Source organism: Nothobranchius furzeri, chromosome 4, assembly GCF_043380555.1.
Source record: "Nothobranchius furzeri strain GRZ-AD chromosome 4, NfurGRZ-RIMD1, whole genome shotgun sequence".
NCBI lineage: Eukaryota > Metazoa > Chordata > Actinopteri > Cyprinodontiformes > Nothobranchiidae > Nothobranchius > Nothobranchius furzeri.
Genome location: NC_091744.1, coordinates 53,536,592 through 53,562,111, shown reverse-complemented (window position 1 = coordinate 53,562,111; position 25,520 = coordinate 53,536,592). Strand labels below are relative to the sequence as shown.

The 25,520-nt window shown below is 42.2% G+C and overlaps 1 protein-coding gene across 3 annotated transcripts in view; it reads left to right on the top strand.

The window, feature by feature from the left end:
* The window catches only part of LOC139069629 (spectrin alpha chain, non-erythrocytic 1-like), a 71,383-nt gene extending 55,766 nt beyond the window's left edge, over positions 1-15,617 (top strand). For 2 of the 3 annotated variants that reach the window (XM_070550269.1, XM_070550268.1), the window contains 6 exons: positions 13,306-13,716; positions 14,140-14,232; positions 14,343-14,447; positions 14,520-14,552; positions 14,633-14,668; positions 14,877-15,617. In XM_070550269.1, coding sequence (XP_070406370.1) covers positions 14,167-14,232; positions 14,343-14,447; positions 14,520-14,552; positions 14,633-14,668; positions 14,877-14,954 — 318 coding nt within the window. In that variant the 5' untranslated portion in view covers positions 13,306-13,716; positions 14,140-14,166 and the 3' untranslated portion in view covers positions 14,955-15,617. Of the gene's footprint in view, positions 1-5,672; positions 10,960-12,623; positions 13,717-14,139; positions 14,233-14,342; positions 14,448-14,519; positions 14,553-14,632; positions 14,669-14,876 lie in introns of those variants that run through there. The other variant, XM_070550270.1, reaches the window with a different exon arrangement.
* The last annotated feature ends 9,903 nt before the right edge of the window (positions 15,618-25,520 follow it).

The window sequence follows — 25,520 nt, the reverse complement described above, 5'->3', positions numbered from 1 at the left end:
ATTCCTTAACAGACTGGCTCAGTACAGCTGGGACTCAGCGCAATTGGCAATCCACTAACATAGTTAAACAGTACATGAGTGATTATGGGCTTTGTGATGCATGGCGATCTCTTCATCCTAACCGTAGAGAGTATACTTTTTTTCGCACGTCCATCACTCTCATTCACGTTTGGATTATTTTCTAGTCAGCAGCTCATTGTTGGCTGACATTTCAGACACTGAGATACATCCCATAGTTGTCAGCGACCATGCTCCAGTTTCTTTAACTCTGGTAAATAAAAAGACAATCCCACCAAGCAAAAACTGGAGGTTTAATACATCACTGCTTAAAGACGAAGGTTTTATAGAATTTTTTAAAAAGGAGTGGGGTTTATATTTAGAACATAATGACCTGCCTGGAACATCAGCATCTATTCTTTGGGAGGCAGGAAAGGCAGTGATGAGAGGTAAAATAATCTCTTTCGCATCACATAAGAAAAAAACGGAAAACAAACGTATTCAGGAGTTAGAAGAAATCATCAAGTCTTTAGAGGCGTCCACAGAAGAAGAGTTAATGAGCAAATTACGTAAAGCTAAATTAGAACTTCATGGAATTATTGACAAAAATACACAATTTTTAGCACAAAGACTACGAATAGAAAACTTTGAACATAGTAATAAATCAGGTAAATTCTTAGCTAGCCAATTAAAAATAAATAAAGAGAAAACTATCATATCTGCTGTTAAATACTCAACTGGGAATATAGTATATGACCCTGAAAGAATAAACAACACCTTCAGAGACTTTTACCAAACGTTGTACTCACCACAGATAAACCCATCAGATAATGAGATCAATGAGTTCCTTGACAGGATAACACTCCCTAAATTATCAGACAGCCAAGTTACAGTCCTGGACTCGCCACTAACATCAGCGGAGCTCCAGGAAGCCCTTAAATCCATGATGAATAGGAAAGCTCCAGGTCCAGACGGGCTCCCAGTAGAATTCTACAAAGAATTCTGGATCATTCTGGCTCCAATATTTTTCAGAATGGTGAGGGAAATCGAAGAGAGCAGCAGATTACAGCCAAACATGAATTCAGCCTATATTAGTCTCTTGTTAAAACCAGGCAAAGACCCGGCATTTCCTACCAGCTATCGCCCAATTTCTCTTATTAATGTTGATCTCAAAATAATTTGTAAAGCCCTGGCCAAAAGATTAGAGAAGGTAACCCCCTTCATAATACACCCTGACCAAACTGGTTTCATTAAGGGTAGACAATCACCCACAAATTCACGTAGATTACTTAATTTGATAGATTTCTCTTACAGTAGAAACATAGAAACTAGTATATTATCTCTAGATGCAGAAAAAGCTTTTGATAGAGTTAACTGGAAGTTCTTATTTGCAACTTTACATAAATTTGGTTTTGGGAACTTCTTCATAAACTGGCTACAAACATTATACAGTTCACCAACAGCACGTGTCAGGACGAACGACCAAATGTCAGCTAGCTTCTGTCTTCAGAGGGGGACCAGGCAGGGATGCCCACTCTCCCCCTCACTATTTGCTATCTTTATTGAACCACTAGCAGCAGCAATTAGGCAAACAACAGATATTAAAGGGATAAAGTGTAAGAAAATAGAACATAAGATCAGTCTTTATGCAGATGATGTTTTACTCTTTCTCCAGAATTCTCAATCCTCTCTCTCCCAAGCAATAGAACTGATAAACTCTTTTTCCAGAGTTTCAGATTACTCTATAAACTGGTTAAAATCCACAGTTCTACCAATTAATTTCTCATTTGTCAATTTGCTTAATACACAATTGGAGTCAGGGAATATCACATACCTGGGAATTAATATCTCTCCCAAGTTAGCAGATCTAACCAAACTGAATTACATCCCACTTTTAAGGAAAGTGGAAGATGATCTTGCAAGATGGAAATCCTTTCCAATATCACTCATGGGGAGAGTTGCTACAATTAAAATGATGGTCTTACCCAGAATAAATTACTTATTCTCGATGATCCCAAACAAACCTCCAGCTGACTGGTTTAAATCTCTGGACTCCTCAATTACTAAATTCCTTTGGCAGGATAAACCTCCACGAATTAGCTTAAAAACGCTTCAGAAGACCAAAGACAGAGGAGGACTGGATTTACCCAACTTTTATTATTATTTCTTAGCCAACAGGCTGCAATATATACCAAGATGGTTGGAAGATAACCCATTAGACGAGTCCTGGTTAGATATAGAACAGACACTTTGCAATACGATAGAGCTTTCAGACTTACGATTTATTAGCCCAAGCATAAGAAAACATGAAAGCTTCAAAAGTATTAGTATCAGCAACTCTCTGACAGCATGGTGGGAGTATCTTAAAATGACAGAGTCTTCACTCGTACCATGCAGACGCACACATATCTGGAACAATCCTGACATTTTGCAAAACAACAAAATGATGAACCTTCCGGACTGGAAAAATAAAGGAATCCTATACCTGGAACACATATATGAAGGATTGGACTTCATCCCATTTAATCAAATAGTCTCCCAATTTGGAATGGATAAGAATAGCTTTTTAGAATATCACCAAATTAAATCTGTAGTCAAACAAAAATTTAAGCTCAATAAAATAGAATTACAAACACCACCAAGGGTATTAGACTTTTATAATCTCAAACCCCCCAAACTACTGTCTAAAGTATATAAGACACTGTCCAAAATAGACGATAAAATTGCAATCCCTATTGAAAAATGGGAGGTGGATCTATCAGTTAGCTTTGACCAGGACTTCTGGTCCCAAACTTGTTTAAAAACTTTTAAAATGATCAGACACCCCAATTTACAATTAATTCAGTACAAAATTCTACACAGAGTACACTATACAGGTCATCGGATGTTCAAGATGGGGTTTGTGTCGTCTGACACCTGTACACACTGCACAAACAACATTTATGACAATTACATTCATGCACTGTGGTCCTGCCCACCTGTCCAGGAATTTTGGGGTAGAGTATGTGAGGATCTGTCAAAATGTCTGAAATGTCATATCCCAACTTCCCCCTCTCTTTGTTTACTGGGACAGCTGCACGATGTCCCGATTGCAACATCTTTGGTTCACGTGGTTCTGACTGCCATATGCATCGCTAAGAAAACTATCCTCTTGAATTGGAAAAATAGAGAAAGTCTCTGCATTAACCAGTATAGAAATCTTTTGTTAGATCACATTGCACTTGATATAGCCTCTGCTTCCACTTCAGATGAATCTCTCTGGGCTCCTTTGATCGGTTCCATCACATAGCGAGGGTGGGGGGCCATTGATGTTGTCCTGCGGGATGGTGTGGGTGGGGGGGTGTGGGGTCTGAGTTTGGATTATCCGGATGTTCCCTGGAGGTGCGTTCACTGGGGGTGTCTGGGACTGGGGGGCTGTTGCCCCCCTCTGGAGGTGCTTGGGTTGCCTCGGGGGGTGGACTGCTGGCGGTTGTGAGTGGGGCCCCTTGGGGATCTTGGCGGCGGCCATGGGTCACTGCCTGGCGGCTGCAATGCCCCTGGGCGGGTCTGGGTGGGGGCCTGGGGGCTCGGGGTTTGGGGGTGGCCGGCCCCGTGTGGGGATCTGGGCGGGGCCTTGGGGGTCGGGTCCTGACATGTATGCTGCCGGGAAGAAGGCAGGAACACTCAGCAGTGCCTGGCCCGGGCTCGGGGGCATCAGGTAGACCTTGGCTCCTCTGCCGTTCCATCACAGGGGAGGGGGAGATCCAGGACGGGGAGGACCAAACCTTACCTGGATGTCCCATGTCTTATATATTCTGGAAGTTGTGCAAATGCAGGGGTGGGCATAGATATTCTGCTGGGATGGGGCTGGGTTGGTGCCCTCGGACTCCGTGAGGCTCTGTAATGCTGCTGCTTTGGGCCCTGGCAGGATGGGCTGGGGTCTCCATGCCCTGGGTGGCAGTTTGACAACAGAGGTGCCTATTGGGGCCAGTAGGGGAGCTGGCTCCCTGGAGGGCTAAGCCCAACCAGCCATTCCTCCCCATCCCCGCATATTTCTCTCCTTCTGCTCCCTCACATCATCACACAAACATACACATAGGACCTTGGGGGGTGGGCAAGTCAGGGAGTGCAGGTATGGACCCCATTTCCGCATTCCTGTGGCAACCTGCCCCCCAATTTTATTTGCACCTTATACACTTCCACTGACGACATTCCACACAAACACACACTTAGGGCCTTGGGAGTGAGCACATTCAACGGCATTTGGCAGGGGGATATTTCAGTCTTCTCCCGAGTGCCGGTGCCCACTTCCAATTTTAAACCGCACTTAGACACTGATGGCTCAGGGTGTAAGTGGGGTGGTGCGGTGGCATCAGCTGGCATATGCCGGATGATGCCCGCACTGCCCACTCACCACAGCCATGGAATACACCTCATGATCACACAACACTATATTGGAGCAGGTGGAGGGAGACTAGGGGTCTTAGCCATCTCTGTTGTTGCTAGGCTTCCTGGGGCTGGAGGCTAGGAGGGAGATCTGGCTGTCTGGTTGGGGTCTGGGGTGGTGGGTTGCTGTGCTCAGCGTTGGGCGGGGGAGCCTGCTCATCAGCACCCCAGCAGAAAGGGTCAAACTCTGGTTACCGGTGATGGTTGTACCCCATGTGCAGCAGTACCGGGACCAGAGTTAATAGGGTGTGTATGGGGAGCACGAGTGATTGTCCGGCGTGCATTTTTGTAAGTCTTGGGTTGTATGTGCATGTGTGAGCATGAGGGAGGGAGTGTATGACTGTGTTTGTGTATGACTGTATATGTCAGGTGGGGCCTTTGGGTCCTCCCCTCTCCTGAAACTTCTCTTGATGATATAGATCTTTGTCCCCCCTCCCCCTGCCACACCTGGTGTGGGGGCTTGTGCCATGGTCTGCCTGAGTGTTCGTGGCAACCGGGTCTGGGGGTTTAAGATTTTGGCATCTGCCTGATAGATCCCGGTGGCTGCCTGGTGGGGTCTGGGTCCCTGGGCTCTGCTGGGTCCCCGGCGGGGGTGGTCACCCCTGGGTCCCGGGTCGCTGGGTCCCGGGCTCGGCCGGCTAGGGGGTGGGAGGCTGCGGGCGGGCCTGTGAGCTTGCCGCTGATATCTCCAGGGACTCTGCCGGCTGCTGGTTGTGGCCCCCCGGGGCGATCCTCTGTGCCTCTCGAGGGGGGCGGGGGCCTTTCTGGTTGCAGTCTCCTTGGGGTTCCTGCATTCTGGGGCAACGCCTGGATCTCTGGGACTTGGAGCTCCCCCCGTCTCCTGCGCATCTTTGGGGGGCGGATCTGTGGTCCCTCACACTCTCTGTTGGACGCTCCTATAGAGAAACCTTAAATAAACAAGCGCGTGTACACACACAGGTGCTCACATGGTGCTCTCAAAAGTATGGGCTTGGGCACGTTCAACACATGTCTTAAGACTATGGGGGGCACTTAATGCATTGTGATTTATTATCGCGATTCTTCAGTTAAGCAATGTTGATTATATATATATATATATATATATATATATATTGTTTTTTTTGTTTTTTTTTTCCATCAAGTTGACGCAGTGATAGGTAGATCTTGTTGTATTGTTGTTGTGTCCCTTTTTTGTGTCCTTTTGTTTTTTTTGTCTTTTTCTGCAGGTTTAGAAGCAGACTCTTGTTCATTGTTTATTTTTGTGGACCCCCCCCCCCCCCCCTCCTCTCTCTCCACCTTTTCTCTTCCTTTCTCTTTCACCTCTGTCTCCGTGTCTGGTCGGAATTACAAAGCATTCAACAACAGTAACAATAAAGTTTTAAGTATCAGGCCTGACATTAAAAGCAAACGCTTTGATGCTCCACCTGAGAATAAATCTGTAAGGCTTGTCACCAGCATTCAGACATCAATTCTGCTTGCTTCACAGCCAGACAGGACACCGTAAAAAAAAAAAAAAAAAAAAAAAAAAGGAAAACCTGCGATATTCGATAACAGTGCTTAATATTGCGATATCGATATTTCTTGCGATAAATGAACAAATACTAAAGTATGCAGTGTTGATGTCGTCTGGCGTGTGACGTCTGCTCTGGGTTCAAAGCAAACAAAAACTAATGCATGAATTCCATTATAACATAACATTTTTATTGCAGAAATATGCAGCTTCACCTGCTACTGTATTAGCAGCAAAACAACAAACTGCATGCATGCAGTTTCTCAGTGACTTCAAAACATCACCACCACCATAAAACTTTTTCTGATGCTCCAAATACAGAAAAACATCCCTTACCAGGGTTTTTTGAATAAATAAGAAAATCAGAAAATAAGTTTAAATGTTAAACAATAGTTAACATCACTTAAATGCAACAGCAAATTCTCTCATTGCTACTGAGCATTTTCTCCACTTATGTGGTTATGATAGAAGGCTGTTGCTGTAATTGGGAAGTTAACTGTGCTGGGCCAAACTAGGAGAAAATTAAGATTTTTTTGAGGAAAAGAGAAAAACAATTATCTACCTTTCACAAGAGGAACTGGCAAAAAAAAACTACATGGAAAATGTGTGAAAACGTTTGTTTTTAACCCCAAATTGAACAAGTTTAACTCGATCTTAAAAAGCAGCTCAGATGATGAAACTGCAACTATGATTCTGATAACAAGCTAACAAATTGAACTAGCTCCTCTTAAGATATCTGGCTAGCAGAGCTTCTGACTGACCCCGGGTTTCCACGGGAGCCGTCAGCAGCACGTTACTGCAGCAGCACGTCTTGCTCGCGTAAGCTGCTGCTTGGCCCTTCCCACGAGACGCGAAGCAGCAGTGGGGCAGCTGTCACCGACAGAGCACGAAGTCACACGAGTGACTTCGTCAGTAAACACAACAACAAGCAGGAGAAAATTACAACATGGTTTGCGTTTTATGTTCTGTCCGTTTTATAATCGCCAATACGGACCTGAAAAACAAAGGAGACCGCTAGCTAGGTGATAACTTCTCACGGGGACGCACAGTTAGTAACTTTTTTAAAAGTAAAGCAACCGGAAGGCAGTACGTTCTTTATTCTGAAAATCTCGGGAGCTTCTCTCCATTTCCGCGTCCGATTTCCTGTCTTTCCTTCCCCAAACATGTCTAAATTGACCCGTTTCAGAGGCGTCGCGCATAGGAAATAGAACCGGCGCGTAAAGGCCGCGACATGCTGCTCCAGAGACGCGGCCGACTCGCGCTGCTGACGGCTGCTGAAGGCTCCCGTGGAAAAGGTTCTGTTGACCACAGCGGTTCCTATCAGCAGCTATGACGTGCTGCTGCAGTAACGTGCTGCTGACGGCTCCTGTGGAAAGCCGGGGTGACAGTTTATGTGCAGCAGCAAATCAACTATCCTGAATAACAAGGTTATAAAAGCTCATAAATGAAAAATCACTTTGATGTGTGGGGGGACTTTTCCAGGCCCTCTTTAGCAGGGTGGGACTGGGAGGAGAGTGCTGTAGCCTTTTAGCTGGAAGCTAACCGGAGCCTGGGGCTAACGTCACCACCCGGTGGAACACTAGCGACATGAAGGTGGGTTGGTTCACTGGCACGTGTCGGAGTCAGCCCGGTTATTATCAGCTGCTTAACGACGCCGAGCGGACTCACGTTCACGTTTGAAAGCAGCACTGATTCCAGAAACCTCAGCACAAAGTGCGTTCGTTGCTCTGAGCCAGCATGACAAACAATGGAACGGCGCAGCTAACTCAGTTCGGATGTTACTTTCCATCCTAAGGGTGTACGTAGGGGGCGGGCGTATTACATGAACGGACCCATCTGATTGGCCGCATATCAGAAGGGCTACATTTGATTGGTCAAATAATAATTCCGCGTTAAAAAACTGCTGGTTTACAAAAAGTTGATGTATGACACGGATGGAAATGTTTGAACCAAAAACATTTATCGCCGTTTTTGACGTGCTTTGCGATGGGCCTATCGCACGTCCTGTTATCCCGATGACGATAATTTTTCAATATATTGTGCAGCCCTACAAAGAATCAACAAGCTGGATAAATTCTCTTGCATTTTACCAACTAAGCAACAGTTCCTTTCAGAATAAAAGCTGAACTCACTGACCCTCCGGGTCCATCTGACGCTGTGTACCAACTGTCGCTTTTTACCTGGAGACAATCCAAAGACTAGTCTGTTTTACTGCTGACGCTGTTTCATCAGCTCCAGTACCAAAGGGGGGTTCGAGGACCTGGCATTCTGGATCAGTACGGAGGTCTCATCCTGAAGGGTATGTGTGGAGCGACAAAATAGCGTTGAATGTGTTTATGAAACTCCGATCATAGCTTAAGCGCAAAACATCACTTCATCATTCAGACTTGCTTCTCCAGATACGAGAGTTCTGATTACAACATCACTCACACATACACCATTCATCTCACGTCTCATTCACACCAAGATCCATTCATCACTTAGAGTAAGTCTTGTTTAAAATTCTTTAAAATTGTTTAGAAATACATTTTAAACGTTTTAAAGGTGACTCTCTTCTCTTGTTTCTCAGTAAATACAAGTATTTCATAATTCCTGCAATAAAAAGTTCCAATCTTCTGGAATAACCGTACGATCCACAAGGTTTATTCCATATTCAGTATGAAATCTCATGTCTTATGGTCAATTAATTAGATGTAAACTAACCCCTTACAGCTGTTAGACCGCTGAACACCTATTAACAGTTTCAACCACATAGATATGTACCAATCACCTATATTCTTATGATTATGATTGCTTTTCCTGCTAAGTTCATTGCCTCAGTTATTTATGAAGCATCCTCATTTTTAAACAGCCTGCGCAGTAGGGATGCTCCGATCAGGTTTTTTTGCTGACGATCACCGATACAGATTTCCAAGAGATCACAGATACCGATCAAGTGGATTGGCCATAAATTTTCTACGAAGTTATAATGAGTGCTACAGGCTACATTATCTGGGAATAAAGGAACAATAACATCACCTTAAATGGCCTGTATTCATTTAGACAAAAATGTTTCTATTTTTAAAGAGAAAAAAATAAAGACTTGCAGCACAATTAGTGTGTTTGTTTTTGACCACAACTTCTAAGCCTGCTCACAACCCAAGGTTTAGAGCTGAAAATGTCTCTTGGATGAGAGTTAATAACCAGAAACGTCTTTTTCATCAAATCTTTTAGGTTGATGGTGTCCAGGATGACTTGAGAATCTACACCTACATGCTGAAGCACGAAGCATCACAAAAGTCAAAAGGAAAACTGCAACACTTAAATGTAGCTGCTACCAGTAACAATCTAACAGATTTACACTATTAAAAGCTCTAAACACTCTAAAAAATTCAGGAAAGCAAAAAAAAAAAAAAAAAAAGTAAAAAAAAAAAATCACAACTTTGTGTGTTGTGAGATTTATTATCATTAACATTATTATTATTAATGTCAGGGTTTTCCTGCGTTCAAATTTGCGTGGCGGCCGCCTCCAGCTATTTTTGTGCCGCCCCAGCCTGATTGTGTCACACCCTGTCCTGTCTCCCCATTTGGTTCAGCCTGTGTCTCTGTTGATTGTTCCCACCTGCCTCTCGTTTCCCAATCACCCAAGATCCCAGCCCTCTTGTATTTAAACCCCTCCAGTTCTGTGACTCTTGCTGCCTCATTGTTTCCATGTCCTGTGTCCAGATACCATTAAAACCCTTTTGAGTTTTCCAGTTTGTCTGCCTGCCTGCTTCCTCCCCAGCGTTTGGATTCTTACCTCCGCTCCACTCACCAGCGCGTCCTGACAGAATGAGGCAGTCCAGTAAAGGATCCGGCGGGGAGGTTCTCCCTTGGGAGTGCTTGCTCCAGTTTTTACCTTCGGACCACCGGCTGGCTCCTCTTCCTCCGGCATCGCCTCGCCGCGGACGCCGCCGCCGAGCCCGGGCTTCGGCGATCCTCTCCACCCTCCCGGAGCCGGAAGGAGAGTTGGACGGGGAGGAACAGTTATGTGTCTCTTGCTGCCTCATTGTTTCCATGTCCTGTGTCCAGATACCATTAAAACCCGTTTGAGTTTTCCAGTTTGTCTGCCTGCCTGCTTCCTCCCCAGCGTTTGGATCCTTACCTCCGCTCCACTCACCAGCGTGTCCTGACAGATTTCACTCTGCCCCCAGCTATATGGTAGGGCTGGGGTATACGGTTATTTTTAAAACTATTATTCTGACGATTATTTTATCGAATAGTCGACTATTCTAATGACTACTTAGACAATTAATCTAATGATTATTTTTGTATTGCACAGTTAATAAAAACCAAAAAATCTCTAAATTCCTCAAAAAAATTGATAAATTGTTACTGTAAGAGAATAAACACTACAGACCTTCCATTTTGTATAACACTGCTTTTATTGTGTTGGTTGGTTATGTTCTTGTGACGTGTAGAACTTGGGAGTGCAGGCTTCTGCCTGAGAGGTGGTTGAAGATGGTGTCTCCATACTGCTTTGTTTTGGTCACTTATGTGCGTGAGACAAGCCCCCACAATGCCGCTCAGAAAATGGTCCCATCCCGGAAGTAAGAAAAATTGCAGTTCCACCCTCATCCGCTGGGGGCTGGTGCCAGAAGCGAGCAAATCCTCATTGACTCCCATGTTAAAAATGCCGATTTCACAGCAGAAATAAACATGTTTACAGCCTGGTGCCAAAACATGTTTTTTGTCTAAATTATCTAGTTTATACTCATGACAACTCTGAGGGGGGTGAATTTTTTTCTCACTCTTCTGTTTAAGTGTATTGAAAGCCTAAAATTCTGTATAATTAATGAGCATCCGACACACGTGACCGCCGCCTCAGACCCACGTGACCACAGAGCTAGCTCCGTGGAAAGGCCTCAGTACAGCCTCGGTCTGGCTTGGAAACTGCTCCGGCATTTTGAGTCTCTGTGTTTGTGTATTCTTCTTTGGATATTATTGGTGCAATTGTTGGACAAAATGACTTGCAGTGGTATTAATTGCACTAATAGAGCGTCCAAGGAGTCTCCACTTCATTTTTTTCGGTAAGTTAAAATCTATATTCGTATTTTATGTCACTGCCACCTTTAAACTAGCTGAGTTTACCGAAGTAGCTAGCTAACTATCAGTTTAACATGTAGCATGTACTGTTTAACCATGAAATTTAAATGTAAAATACGGTAAAATAATTAATAGGGCATATTTAGATGGGTAATAGGGTAAAACCCAGTGCATTTAAGATAAAAATGGGTTGAAATATGACGGAGCGCTAAGAGGGAGACTTCTGTGTCCATTCTTACATCCGGTAATCCCCAGCGGTCAGGCCGGGCAGCCTGACCGATCCGGCGCCTACTTGCTGCGCCTAGCTGCTGCGCGGTCTGACCGCTCGTGGAGTTTTTCATGTCTGACTTTAACCGCATCTACCGTATTACGGCGTGAGCGCAACAGCGACAACTTAATATCGATGTGTAAGCAGCCTGAGTGGTAGGGTGTTTTCATCTGAACCCTTAAAACCTCCAGCAGGCTATGCTGCACTATTGACGTGTTAGCGCGCGGCGCTAACAACTTAGCAACGTGACATGTCTCTGAGAAAGCGTAAAACACGGACGCTTCTTCTGAAGCGGAAAATAACACTTCTTAAGCAGAGCAGGATGTCGCCTCGGCTCGTTCACGGCCGAGCCGGACTGAGCTCGATAACATTGACCAAGCACAGCCACTGGGCCGTTGTAGCTGCCACCAGGCCTGCTGAAGGAACTCCAGCGGGTTTCATCAGACTCGTAAAGTTTCTTGTTTTTGCTGGGGATTTCTGTATTTTACCGCTCCCTCCTGCAGTCTTCCCCTAATAAAATTTAAAATGTGTAACTTTATGTATTGTGATGAATGACTAATATTCATGTAAAACTAAAACGTTAGGCATTTAGGGGGAAAAAACAAAATAATAAACATTATACAGATGTCAAATAAATCAAACTGTAATTAAACTATATATTTTCAAAGTCATATAGACAGCATGATGGTTTGTGTGATCCGCGCGGTTTCACTTACACCCCTTTAATGATCAGGCTGTTTTTTATTATTTTTATCAGCTGATAGCAGTTAAAATTATGGTAAAAAATACTTTTATCTGTTTTTGATAACTTAATGCCCAGGAAGAGCATCTTCCTGGGCATTAAATATAACCCAAATGTTTTATTATGAGCAGATCTGATGAAGGTGTAGACAAGCAGTCTGCAAAGTAAAACTTGTTTAGAGTCCAAACTCTTACTAAAGCTTTTGAAAAGAAAAAATGGTTGAATTTTGAGAAATATCCACAACAGGGGAGCGACACCTCTGAAAAATGTATATTTTCTCTGAATTCATAGAATAATGTGAAGATTCTGGGAAAAGTTGGGATTCTGAGATTAAAACGTAAATCTTTCTAATCATAATTCTGGCAGTTTTTGTGTCCTTCTGCTGTGGAAAGTCGTGCAACATGAAGATACTGAGAAGATGCTTACAACCTGTATTTTTATTCCATCCATAAATAAAATCATGAGCTATTTTTTTAATCCAAATTTGATCCAAAGGGCCATCGTTGGTTCCAGACCCGTTCTAGAACATTCCTCTAATCTTAAAGTCATCATCAGTTTCTTCCTTTTAACAAATATTTATTTGTTCAAATATTTAATATTTATAACTGGAATATTTGTTCCTCCCTCTCCCACTGCAGTTAGTCCTGTCCTGCAACCCTGTTTTTGCAGCTTAGTGAAGCCAACCATCACTAACCTGGGGGTGGTTTTGGACCCAGAGATGCGGATGGACTCCCACATTAGCCAGGTGGTTAGATCCTGCTTTTCCCGGCTTCGCCAGCTACCAAAAATGAAGTCCATCCTGAAAGACGTGTCATATTTTCTCCCCAAGCTGGACCTGACCGTCATGTATCGGTCCAAAATAGTGTGATGATATTGTGTTTTTTGTACATAACAGACTTTTTAACAGACAAATTTGTCGCATTCTCCTACACCTCTTCACGGGCTCGCCACAGTAAATATTCTATTTGGCAAGAGATAAACTTTATTGTATTTATCCTAGTGAATCTATAATTAAACGGGTAAACTAGTAGTAGCACATCCAACATCAAAGAAAGTAAAATGTTACTATCAGGAGAGGGAGAATGTTTAAGTGGTTAGCAGCAGTGTGCTAGCCGATGGCCCCCTCCATGAGGCCACCACAGCTCAGCAAAACGTCATTGTAGCTTCTTCTGGGGAGAAAAACACTTAGAGAAAAAATAAAGTTAACAGCTGAAATAGCAGGAAATAATACAGTTAAAGAGCAGATTGTAGAAGAAAGAAACCCCTGGGTTAAACTGGTCTGTCTACTGCATAATGCTGAACTCTAACATGTGTCCTCAGGGAAGGACCTGATTGGTGTCCAGAACCTGCTGAAGAAGCACCAGGCTCTGCAGGCTGAGATCACAGGTCATGAACCTCGCATCAAGGCTGTCACCCAGAAAGGAGAGCCCATGGTGGAGGAGGGTAGAGCGGGTCTGGTCCTGACATGTTTCTGAGGTGTCTGCAGGTTCTGGCTCACTTTTTTTGGGTCCAGGTCACTTCGCTGGTGAGGAAGTGAAGACTAAACTGTGAGAGCTTCATGGACGTTGGGACACGCTGAAGGCCAAGGCGTCCCAGAGGAGGCAGGACCTGGAGGACTCTCTGCAGGCCCAGCAGTACTTTGCGGATGCTAATGAGGCCGAGTCCTGGATGAGGGAGAAGGAGCCCATCGTTGGAAGTCCAGACTAAGGGAAAGACGAGGACTTGGCCGAGGTATGGAAGTCCCTTCCTGAGAAACTCCAATCGCTTTTCTTTGCTCTCTTTCCAGTCCTTCATAATTAGTGTTTCTGTATTTGTCATTTCCTTCGGTTGTCTACCAGACGTCGTTGCTCGTTTGAGCGTCTCATGGGTTAGGGGTAGAAGTGCTGGCCTCGCACAGGAAGTGATGACAAACGTGTTCCCGTCGCTCTTATTTCAAACGGTTTACAAGCTGTGATGTGTGTTCCCGCTGCAGAGCAGCCATGACACGTGGCTGCCGGCAGAAGGCTCACGCTTTTCCACTAAACACCCGCAGAGCTACGTCTGCGGTGAACTGAGCAGGGTTTGTTTTACGGTGGCGGATCCGATTGGACCATCGCTGCGAGAAAGCTCCACTTGTGTCAGACGAGCTGAAGGTTCTGATGTTCTGCTCCACAGGCTCTCCTGAAGAAGCACGAGGCCCTGATGTCGGACCTGTCGGCTTACGGCAGCAGCATCCAGGCCCTGAAGGAGCAGGCCCAGTCCTGCAGGGTGAGTTCAGAACCCTTGGCCCGTCAGAACATTCTTATCCACCACGTTCTAACACCAGACCTGTTAACCCGACAGCAACAAGGTAATCAGCAGGTGCTTTTGTCCTGCAGGACCTGAAGGACAAAGAGTACCGCCTGAGGGACATCAACAAGGTGGCATCTGAACTGGAGTCAGAAGGTCTGATGGCTGAGGAGGCTCCTATGGTTCCGGCTCAGGTGAGCGTCACCTGTCTGCAGCAGCTGGTCCCTCTCACTTCCTGGTTTAACTCTGCTCGTCTATGTTTGTAGCAACAAGAACATCTGGGTTCTGCTCCTGGAAAGGTGCGTGTTGTCCTCCGCCTCCACCAGAACCAGACGTGGTGTTTATGTTACCACTCATTTGTTTGTTTGTTTGTTTACAGGATGAAGCCGACTCTAACACGGCGTCACCCTGGAAGGTGAGTTCATTCAGCTGATCAGAGGTCACCTCTGATGGCCGCAGTCACGGCCGACCGTGCTGACATCACACAGGAATTCAGGTGACCCGGCAGGCACCAGGTGCTGTTGAAAGTGGGGACATGTCAGCTGGTTGCCATGGCTACAGTTATCTTTATGCATCTGTATGACTGCTGACTGGTGTGTGTTTCCTGTGACCTTTGACCTCAGACCGTACGGTTGGGCGTTCAGACGACGGCTAACTTTAATTCCATCAAGGTAAGAGGAAGCTCTTCCCTTCCTGTCTGAGCGATCCGTCTCCAGGTTTCTTCGTCCGGCGTCCAGCCCGCTGGCGTCCACCTTCATCTCACCTTCATCTCATCTCACTTCATTTATAGTGCAATACTTTCACATTATCATTTTCCCACACTTCTGTATACCTGTATTTTGTTGTTTTTCAATAAAGAATGACAAATTATTTAAGTTTGGTTTTTGTTGCACACAAATATATATCTGTAAAAAATATCTACAAAGCTAATGTTTACATAACAAGTATGATTGGGTTTTGCAATACGGCACTCAAGTTTATTTTAGTAAGATTTTCAAACCAAGTAAAGTTAGTAAAGAACACATTTCTATTGTCTGCTAAGAAACTGTTGGGATTTAAAATGGGCCTGTTGTACAAATAACTTGTAAATGATTATTCCTCACTTTTGTCTTAACCAAAGAAATTCCAGTAATTGAGCAAAAACATTTATTTTTAACACTACATTTTATAAAACAGGGCGCAAAGTGTCGGCACATGTAGGTATTTATGTCGATGGTCCACCCCAACCGAACCAGGAGACACAGACGTCAGGGAGGCCAAGGTTGTCTCTGCAGCTCTCTGGGCACCACGCCTCACTCAGCTGTCTCCAATGATCCAAATGGCTATGGAGGAAAAAATAACAGGTTTGGCCTAGCTGTTTAAAGTACAAAACCATACATGAAGTGGTCAAGACAAGTACTTGGTACTTACACTTGCTTTGTGTAGCTGACGTTGACACACAGGCTGCCATGGTGACCTTTTAATAGATCTAAGAAAAAAATGTAATAAAAGAATGAAACTTAAAAACTCCCAAACCTCATGTCATATTTACTAATCAGCTATGGCTGATTTGTTTGGATCACAGTGAGTTACACTAATTCTAATATATTTTTATTTCTATTATACATACATACTTTTTAACTGTTATTTTCACATGACTGTTATCAGGCTCTCTTGTTCTGGTTCTGATGATAATCCCGTGTCTTCCAGTAAGTTATCTTGTGCTTACTTCATCTGTATAATGTCTCTTTACTTTTGGTAAATTGTACTGAGTCCAGAATAAAGGCTAGCTGGCTGTACAAGATACAAACAAGTATTACGTTTTGGAAATATATAAAACACCGCCAGCATCTGTTAGAGCCTGTGGCGGGGTGCTGAGGGCCGGCTCCAGCCCAGGAATGAGCTCTACACACCGGCCGGGAGGGTTTGAAACACCGCCATCCTCTCCTCTGCTGGCTGTTCATTCTGTTATGGTTACCGGTGCTTGTGTTGCAATGTGAAACGTTTGGTCTCAGATTTTGTAAGAAAGATGATAAAATGTCCCCCCAAAATACGACTTAAATATATTTTCTCTTCTTCATGATACATTTAATGGCTGGTGCGACTCAGGAGTGATAGCGCCGAAAAAAACTGTACTGAAAACGTGCTCAAAGCAAAATGTATTCATTACGGAAATAAATTATAAACTTACCGATTTAAAACTTTTTTAATACAGGTACTTCTCACGAACAGGCGCAGAAAACCTCCACCTAAACTCCGTGTGAGGTTCAGGTCGATGGGTGTTCCAGTTAGCTCCGGTTGGGTTGAAGCTAGGTGGCTACATCCGTTAGCTCGGCTCCCACCTCCGCTTTAGCTTTGGGTTAGCCAGGGTTAGCTTCAGGTTAGCTCGTAGCTAGTTCGCCTGGGTGTCGTCACTCGAGCCCAGCCTTACAGCCACACCCTCAGCGCCTCCTCTCTTCCCTTTTATGGAATTGTCTGGGCTGGACGGAACCTGTGACACAGTCAAAATGGCGGTGGTGGACACCTCCCATTATGGACAGATAACGTGTTATTGAAGCCTATGGAATCGAATTGTCCAGTATATGTACAGTCTATGGCGTGAGACGAGTGGTGTTACGACCCTTCCTGGGGAGTTTGGCTCATGTGCAAAAAGGAAGGGACAAAAACATGGGATTTAAAAGTTAAAATGATGATCAGGTTTATTTACAACTACAAAAAAACATAATCTTTCCATCCACAGGTTGGGAATAATAAAACTAATTCTGCCCGTGGGGAATTAAACCAAAATTAAAAATAACTAGGGATGTCCCACTGGGCAAAGATTACTGGGTTCTGGACCAAAATAAGAATCTCCAAAGGTCCAACTCTAAACTAGGTGGTTAAACCAAACTCAAGGTGATATTTTAAACGAAACCAAAAACCCACAACACTCTAAATGTAATTAAAGGGAGATCTACGCCACAAAAAAAGATTAACTCTAAACCAAAACGTAACAGCTTATCCAAACGCAAGAAGCTAATAGCGAAAATGCTAACAGTAGCTTTAACAACATTAAGTTCAAGTTACCAAGTATAAATAAACCAAAAACACCCAGCAAACAGACCAGCACGGAGGAGAGACTACTACCACAAAAACAGCTCTCCTAATATCTGAAAGAAGCTCCTTTATGAAGGGAGAAACACTCCCGGTGATTTTCTACATCTGCAGTAGAGACAAAGCAGCGCATCTGACCCCGGAAGTTGTTGTCCATTGCCGGGAGACAAAGGCGGGCAAAACAGGAAAATAATCTAGTAGCGGACGGACATTGTTCCGGGTCTTCGGTATTTGGCGGAGAAGAGGGTGAACTATAGGAAAAACAGGCAGATTCCACCTCTATTTACAAACTCCTGGGGATGCAACAAGTGGGCGCGGTGCGTCGACTACCGGATCTGACGTCGACACATTTTTAGAATCGAGCTGTCGACGTCATCGAGGCTTCGCTACAGCCCTACTATATGGATGTTATTTTAACTGCAGTTATAGCGTTGCACCACTAAAGGGGCGCTGTATCAGCAGTGGTGCACCGTAAAGCACTAAAACCGCTGCAGAAAAAGATCAAAAATTGCTTTTCTCGCTAGTTGGTACATATCTATGGTTGGTGCTCTTGTAACCCTGGTTAACATAGCTCCCAATAAATAAAAGCCTGTTAACTCATTCACTACCATTGACGACAAAAGTCGTCATTTTAAATCCAAACTTTGAAAATTGCTGGCAGCAAAGGGCTTTACTGATCAGGAAACGTCTGGCAGTGAATGAGTTAATAAACACTAATGTAATGAACACATGCGCCATAAACACTGAACAAAGGCGCAATGAAAATGCTTAAAAAATTCATTAATAAACACGGATGTAATGAACACATGCGCCATAAACACTGAACAAAGGCGCAATGAACATGCTTAAAAAAACAATTTATTAACTCATTCACTGCCATTGACGACAAAAGTCGTCATTTTAAATCCAAACTTTGAAAATTGCTGGCAGCAAAGGGCTTTACATCTGGAAGTGAATGAGTTAATAAACACGAATGTAATGAACACATGCGCCTTAAACACGGAACAAAGGCGCAATGAACATGCATAAAAAAACAATTAATTAACTCATTCACTGCCATTGACGACAAAAGTCATCATTTTAAATCCAAACTTTAAAAATTGCTGGCAGAAAACTCCTTTATTGGTCAGGAAACGTCTGGCAGTGAATGCGATAATAAACACGAATGTAATGAACACATGCTCCATAAACACTGAACAAAGGCGCAATGAACATGCTTAAAAAAACCAATTTATTAACTCATTCACTGCCATTGATGATGAAAGTCGTCCTTTTAAATCCAAACTTTGAAAATTACTGGCAGTAAACGCCTTTATTGGTCAGGAAACGTCTGACAGTGAATGAGATAATATACACGAATGTAATGAACACATGCGCCATAAACACTGAACAAAGGCGCAATGAACATGCTTAAAAAACAATTTATTAACTCATTCACTGCCATTGACGACTAAAGTCGTCATTTTAAATCCAAACTTGGAAAATTGCTGGCAGCAAAGGGCTTTACTGATCAGCAAACGTCTGGAAGTGAATGAGTTAATAAACACGAATGTAATGAACACATGCGCCATAAACACTGAACAAAGGCTCAATGAACATGCTTAAAAAACAATTTATTAAGTCATTCACTGCAATTGACGACAAGTCGTCATTTTAAATCCAAATTTTGAAAATTGCTGGCAGCAAAGGGCTGACCAGGAAACGTCTGGTAGTGAATGAGTTAATAAACACTAATGTAATGAACACATGCACCATAAACACTGAACAAAGGCGCAATGAACATGCTTTAAAAAACCAATTTAGTAACTCATTCACTGCCATTGACGACAGAAGTCATCATTTTAAATCCAAACTTTAAAAATTGCTGGCAGCAAAGGGCTTTACTGATCAGGAAACGTCTGGCAGTGAATGAGTTAATAAACACGAATGCAATGAACACATGCGCCATAAACACTGAACCAAGGCGCAATGAAAATGCTTAAAAAAACTATTTATTAACTCATTCACTGCCATTGATGACAAAAGTCGTCATTTTAAATCCAAACTTTGAAAATTGCTGGCAGCAAAGGGCTTTACTGATCAGGAAACGTCTGGCAGTGAATGAGTTAATAAACACGAATGTAATGAACACATCCGCCATAAACACTGAACAAAGGCGCAATGAACATGCTTAAAAAACAATTTATTAACTCGTTCACTACCATTGATTACAAAAGTCGTCATTTTAAATCCATATTTTGAAAATTGCTGGCAGCAAAGGGCTGACCAGGAACGTCTAGCAGTGAATGAGTTAATAAAAACTAATGTAATGAACACATGCGCCATAAACACTGAACAAAGGCGCAATGAACATGCTTAAAAAACAATTTATTAACTCGTTCACTACCATTGATTACAAAAGTCGTCATTTTAAATCCATATTTTGAAAATAGCTGGCAGCAAAGGGCTGACCATGAACGTCTGGCAGTGAATGAGTTAATAAACACTAATGTAATGAACACATGCACCATAAACACTGAACAAAGGCACAATGAAAATTCTAAAAAAATCATTTATTAACTCATTCACTGCCACTGACGACAAAAGTCGTCATTTTAAATCCAAACTTTGAACATTGCTGGCAGTAAAGGGCTTTACTGACCAGGAACATCTGGCAGTGAATGAGTTAATAAGCACGAATGTAATGAACACATGTGCAATAAACACTGAACAAAAGCGCAATGAACATGCTTAAAAAACTATTTATTAAGTCATTCACTGCCATTGACGACAAAAGTCATCATTTTAAGTCCAAATTTTGAAAATTGCTGGTAGCAAAGGGCTGACCAGGAATGTCTGGTAGTGAATGAGTTAATAAACACTAATGTAATGAACATATGCGCCATTAAGACTGAACAAAGGCGCAATGAACATGCTTAAAAAAACAATTTATGAACTCATTCACTGCCATTGACGACAAAATTCGTCATTTTAAATCCAAACTTTGAAAATTGCTGGCAGCAAAGCGCTTTACTGATCAGCAAACGTCTGGAAGTGAATGAGTTAATAGACATGAATGTAATGAACACATGCGCCATAAACACTGAACAAAGGCGCAATGAACATGTTTTAAAAAACCAATTTATTAACTCATTCACTGCCATTGACGATAAAAGTCGTCATTTTAAATCCAAACTTTGAAAATTGCTGGCAGAAAACGCCTTTATTGGTCAGAAAACGTCTGGCAGTGAATGAGTTAATAAACACAAATGTAAAGAACACATGCGCCATAAACACTGAACAAGGACGCAATGAACAGGCTTAAAAAACTATTTATTAAGTCATTCACTGCCACTGACGACAAAAGTCGTCATTTTAAATCCAAATTTTGAAAATTGCTGGTAGCAAAGGGCTGCCCAGGAATGTCTGGTAGTGAATGAGTTAATAAACACTAAAGTAATGAACATATGCGCCATTAAGACTACACAAAGGCGCAATGAACATGCTTAAAAAAACAATTTATTAACTCATTCACTTCCATTGACGACAAAAGTCGTCATTTTAAATCCAAACTTTGAAAATTGCTGGCAGCAAAGGGCTTTACTGATCAGGAAACGTCTGGAATTGAATGAGTTAATAAACACTAAAGTAATGAACACATGTGCCATAAACACTGAGCAAAGGCGCAATGAACATGCTTAAAAAACAATTCATTAACTCATTCACTGCCATTGATGATAAAAGTCGTCATTTTAAATCCAAACTTTGAAAATTGCTGCCAGCAAAGGGCTTTACTGATCAGGAAACTTCTGAAAGTGAATGAGTTAATAAACACTAATGTAATGAACACATGCGCCATAAACACTTAACAAAGGCGCAATGAACATGCTTAAAAAACAATTTATTAACTTATTCACTGGCATTGACGACAAGTCGTCATTTTAAATCCAAATTTTGAAAATTGCTGGCAGAAAACGCCTTTAATGGTCAGGAAACGTCTGGCAGTGAATGAGATAATAAACACGAATGTACTGAACACATGCGCCATAAACACTGAACAAAGGCGCAATGAACATGCTTGAAAAACAATTTATTAAATCATTCACTGCCACTGATGACGAAAGTCGTCATTTTAAATCCAAACTTTGAAAATTGCTGGCAGCAAAAGGGCTTTACTGATCAGGAAACGTCTGGAAGTGAATGAGTTAATAAACATGAATGTAATGAACACATGCGCCATAAACACTGAACAAAGGCGCAATGAACATGCTTAAAAAACTATTTATTAACTCATTCACTGCCATTGATTACAAAAGTCATCATTTTAAATCCAAACTTTGAAAATTGCTGGCAGAAAACGCCTTTATTGGTCAGGAAACGTCTGGCAGTGAATGAGATAATAACACGAATGTAATGAACACATGCGCCATAAACACTGAACAAAGGCGCAATGAACATGCTTAAAAAAACAATTTATTAACTGATTCACTGCCATTGACAACAAAAGTCGTCATTTTAAATCCACATTTAAAAAATTAATGGCAGCAAAGGGCTTTACTGATCAGGAATGTCTGGCAGTGAATGAGTTAATAAACACTAATGTAATGAACACATGCGCCATAAACACTGAACAAAGGCGCACTGAACATGCTTAAAAACAATTTATTAACTCATTCACTGTCATTGACGACGAAAGTCGTCATTTTAAATCCAAACTTTGAAAATTGCTGGCAGCAAAGTGCTTTACTGATCAGGAAACGTCTGGCAGTGAATGAGTTAATAAACACGAATGTAATGAACACATGCGCCATAAACACTGAACAAAGGTGCACTGAACATGCTTAAAAACAATTTATTAACTCATTCACTGTCATTGACGACGAAAGTCGTCATTTTAAATCCAAACTTTGAAAAATGATGGCAGAAAACGCCTTTATTGGTCAGGAAACATCTGGCAGTGAATGAGATAATAAACACGAATGTAATGAACACATGCGCCATAAACACTGAACAAAGGCGCAATGAACATGCTTAAAAAACAATTTATTAACTCATTCACTGCCATTGACGATAAAAGTCGTCATTTTAAATCCAAATTTTGAAAATTGCTGGTAGCAAAGGGCTGACCAGGAATGTCTGGTAGTGAATGAGTTAATAAACACTAATGTAATGAACGTACATATGCGCCATAAAGACTGAACAAAGGCGCAATGAACATGCTTAAAAAATAATTTATTAACTAATTCACTGCCATTAACGATAAAAGTCGTCATTTTAAATCCAAACTTTGAAAATTGCTGGCAGAAAATGCCTTTATTGGTCAGGAAACGTCTGGCAGTTAATGAGTTAATAAACACGAATGTAAAGAACACATGCGCCCAAACACTGAACAAAGGCGCAATGAACATGCTTAAAAAACAATTTATTAATAAACACGGATGTAATGAACACATGCAACATAAACACTGAACAAAGGCGCAATGAACATGCTTTAAAAACAATTTATTAAGTCATTCACTGCCATTGATGACAAAAGTTGTCATTTTAAATCCAAACTTTGAAAATTGCTGGGAGCAAAGGGCTTTACTGATCAGGAAACGTCTGGCAGTGAATGAGTTAATAAACATGAATGCAGTGAACACATGCGCGATAAACACTGAACAAAGGTGCAATGAACATGCTTAAAAAACAATTTATTAATAAACACGAATGTAATGAACACATGCGCCATAAAAACTGAACAAAGGCGCATTGAACATGCTTAAAAAACAATTTATTAACTCATTCACTGCCATTGACAACAAAAGTCGTCATTTTAAATCCAAATTTTGAAAATTGCTGGTAGCAAAGGGTTGACCAGGAATGTTTAGTAGTGAATGAGTTAACAAACACTAATGTAATGAACATACGTATGCACCATAATGACTGAACAAAGGCCCAATGAACATGCTTAAAAAAACAATTTATTAACTCATTCACTGCCATTTATTACAAAAGTCGTCATTTTAAATCCAAACTTTGAAAATTGCTGGCAGCAAAGGGCTTTACTGATCAGGAAACGTCTGGCAGTGAATGAGTTAATAAACACGAATGTAATGAACACATGCGCCATAAACACTGAACAAAGGCGCAATGAACATGCTTAAAAAACAATTTATTAATAAACACGAATGTAATGAACACATGCGCCATAAACACTGAACAAAGGCGCAATGAACATGCTTAAAAAAACAATTTTTTAACTCATTCACTGCCATTGATGACAAAAGTCGTCATTTTAAATCCAAACTTTGAAAATTGCTGGCAGCAAAGGGCTTTACTGATCAGGAAACGTCTGGCAGTTAATGAGTTAATAAACACGAATGCAATGAACACATGCGCCATAAACACTGAACAAAGGCGCAATGAACATGCTTAAAAAACAATTTATTAATAAACACGAATGTAATGAACACATGCGCCATAAACACTGAACAAAGGCGCACTGAACATGCTTAAAAACAATTTATTAACTCATTCACTGCCATTGACGACAACAGTCGTCATTTAAAATCCACATTTTGAAAATTGCTGGCAGCAAAGGGCTTTATTGACCAGGAACGTCTGGGAGTGAATGAGTTAATAAACACGAATGTAATGAACACATGCGCCATAACCACTGAACAAAGGCGCAATGAACATGCATAAAAAACAATTTATTAACTCATTCACTGCCATTGACGACAAAAGTCGTCATTTTAAATCCAAACTTTAAAAATTGCTGGCAGCAAAGGGCTTTGCTGATCAGGAAACGTCTGGCAGTGAATGAGTTAATAAACACGAATGCAATGAACACATGCGCCATAAACACTGAACAAAGGCGCAATGAACATGCTTAAAAAACAATTTATTAACTCATTCACTGTCAGTGACGACGAAAGTCATCATTTTAAACCCAAACTTTGAAAATTGCTGGCAGAAAACGCCTTTATTGGTCAGGAAACGTCTGGCAGTGAATGAGTTAATAAACATGAATGTAATGAACACATGCGCCATAAACACTGAACAAAGGTGCAATGAACATGCTTAAAAACTATTTATTAATAAACACGAATGTAATGAACACATGCGCCATAAACACTGAATAAAGGCGCACTGAACATGCTTAAAAAACAATTTATTAACTCATTCACTGTCATTGACGACGAAAGTCGTCATTTTAAATCCAAACTTTGAAAATTGCTGGCAGAAAATGCCTTTATTGGTCAGGAAATTTCTGGCAGTGAATGAGATAATAAACACGAATGTAATGAACACATGCGCCATAAACACTGAACAAAGGCGCAATGAACATGCTTAAAAAACAATTTATTAACTCATTCACTGCCATTGACGACAAAAGTCGTCATTTTAAATCCAAATTTTGAAAATTGCTGGTAGCAAAGGGCTGACCAGGAATGTCTAGTAGTGAATGAGTGTTGTGAGCTGGGAGGTGAGCACTCTACATACACCATTACGTCACCTGTTTTTTGGGAGCTTCTCTGATTTCAGGAGAGAGAGCAGCAGCTGTGGTCAATCAGCTCATCAGCAGGTGGCCTTCATAAGGAGGACGGAGGTCACTGCCAAACTGCCGGATGATTACGCCTCACTGGTAGAAATCCCAGCCTCTGTGACTCTAAAGAACTCTAGATTTTTGAAACTTAGATTTACTACGATTTTTGTGCTTAGACTTTGTTCTTGTTTATCCCCTCGTGCTGTAGGCTCAGTCATCCCTCTCGCTACACCGGATCTCTGCGTGACACTTTGGATATACAACTGCCCGACCATACAGCCTCTGGATTCACCTCTCGACTCCCCGTCCTCCTAACGGCTCGACTTGCTCCTGGCAAACCTGCTCTCTCTCTCACATCACCTCCAGTTGGAACCCCGTCGATCTGCTTCAACCCTGGATATCCGCTCGCTCTCCCAGCTCACCCCTCCCCGGACAAACTTCACCACACTTCGCCCGTAAGTCCTCCTCCCAAGCACATCCTGTACCATATTACCTTATCAAAACCTCACATCTGCTCCTCTCCCCCTCAGACGCTGCTCCCGTCACTCATTCGCTGTTTACCAGTTACTCCTGGAATCATCTTTTCTAAATAAATCATTATTATTCCTACCACCAGCTTCCGTGTACTGATTCTGCATGTCCTGGGTTAAACTTTTACCACAGAACATGACAGAATCATCCGGCC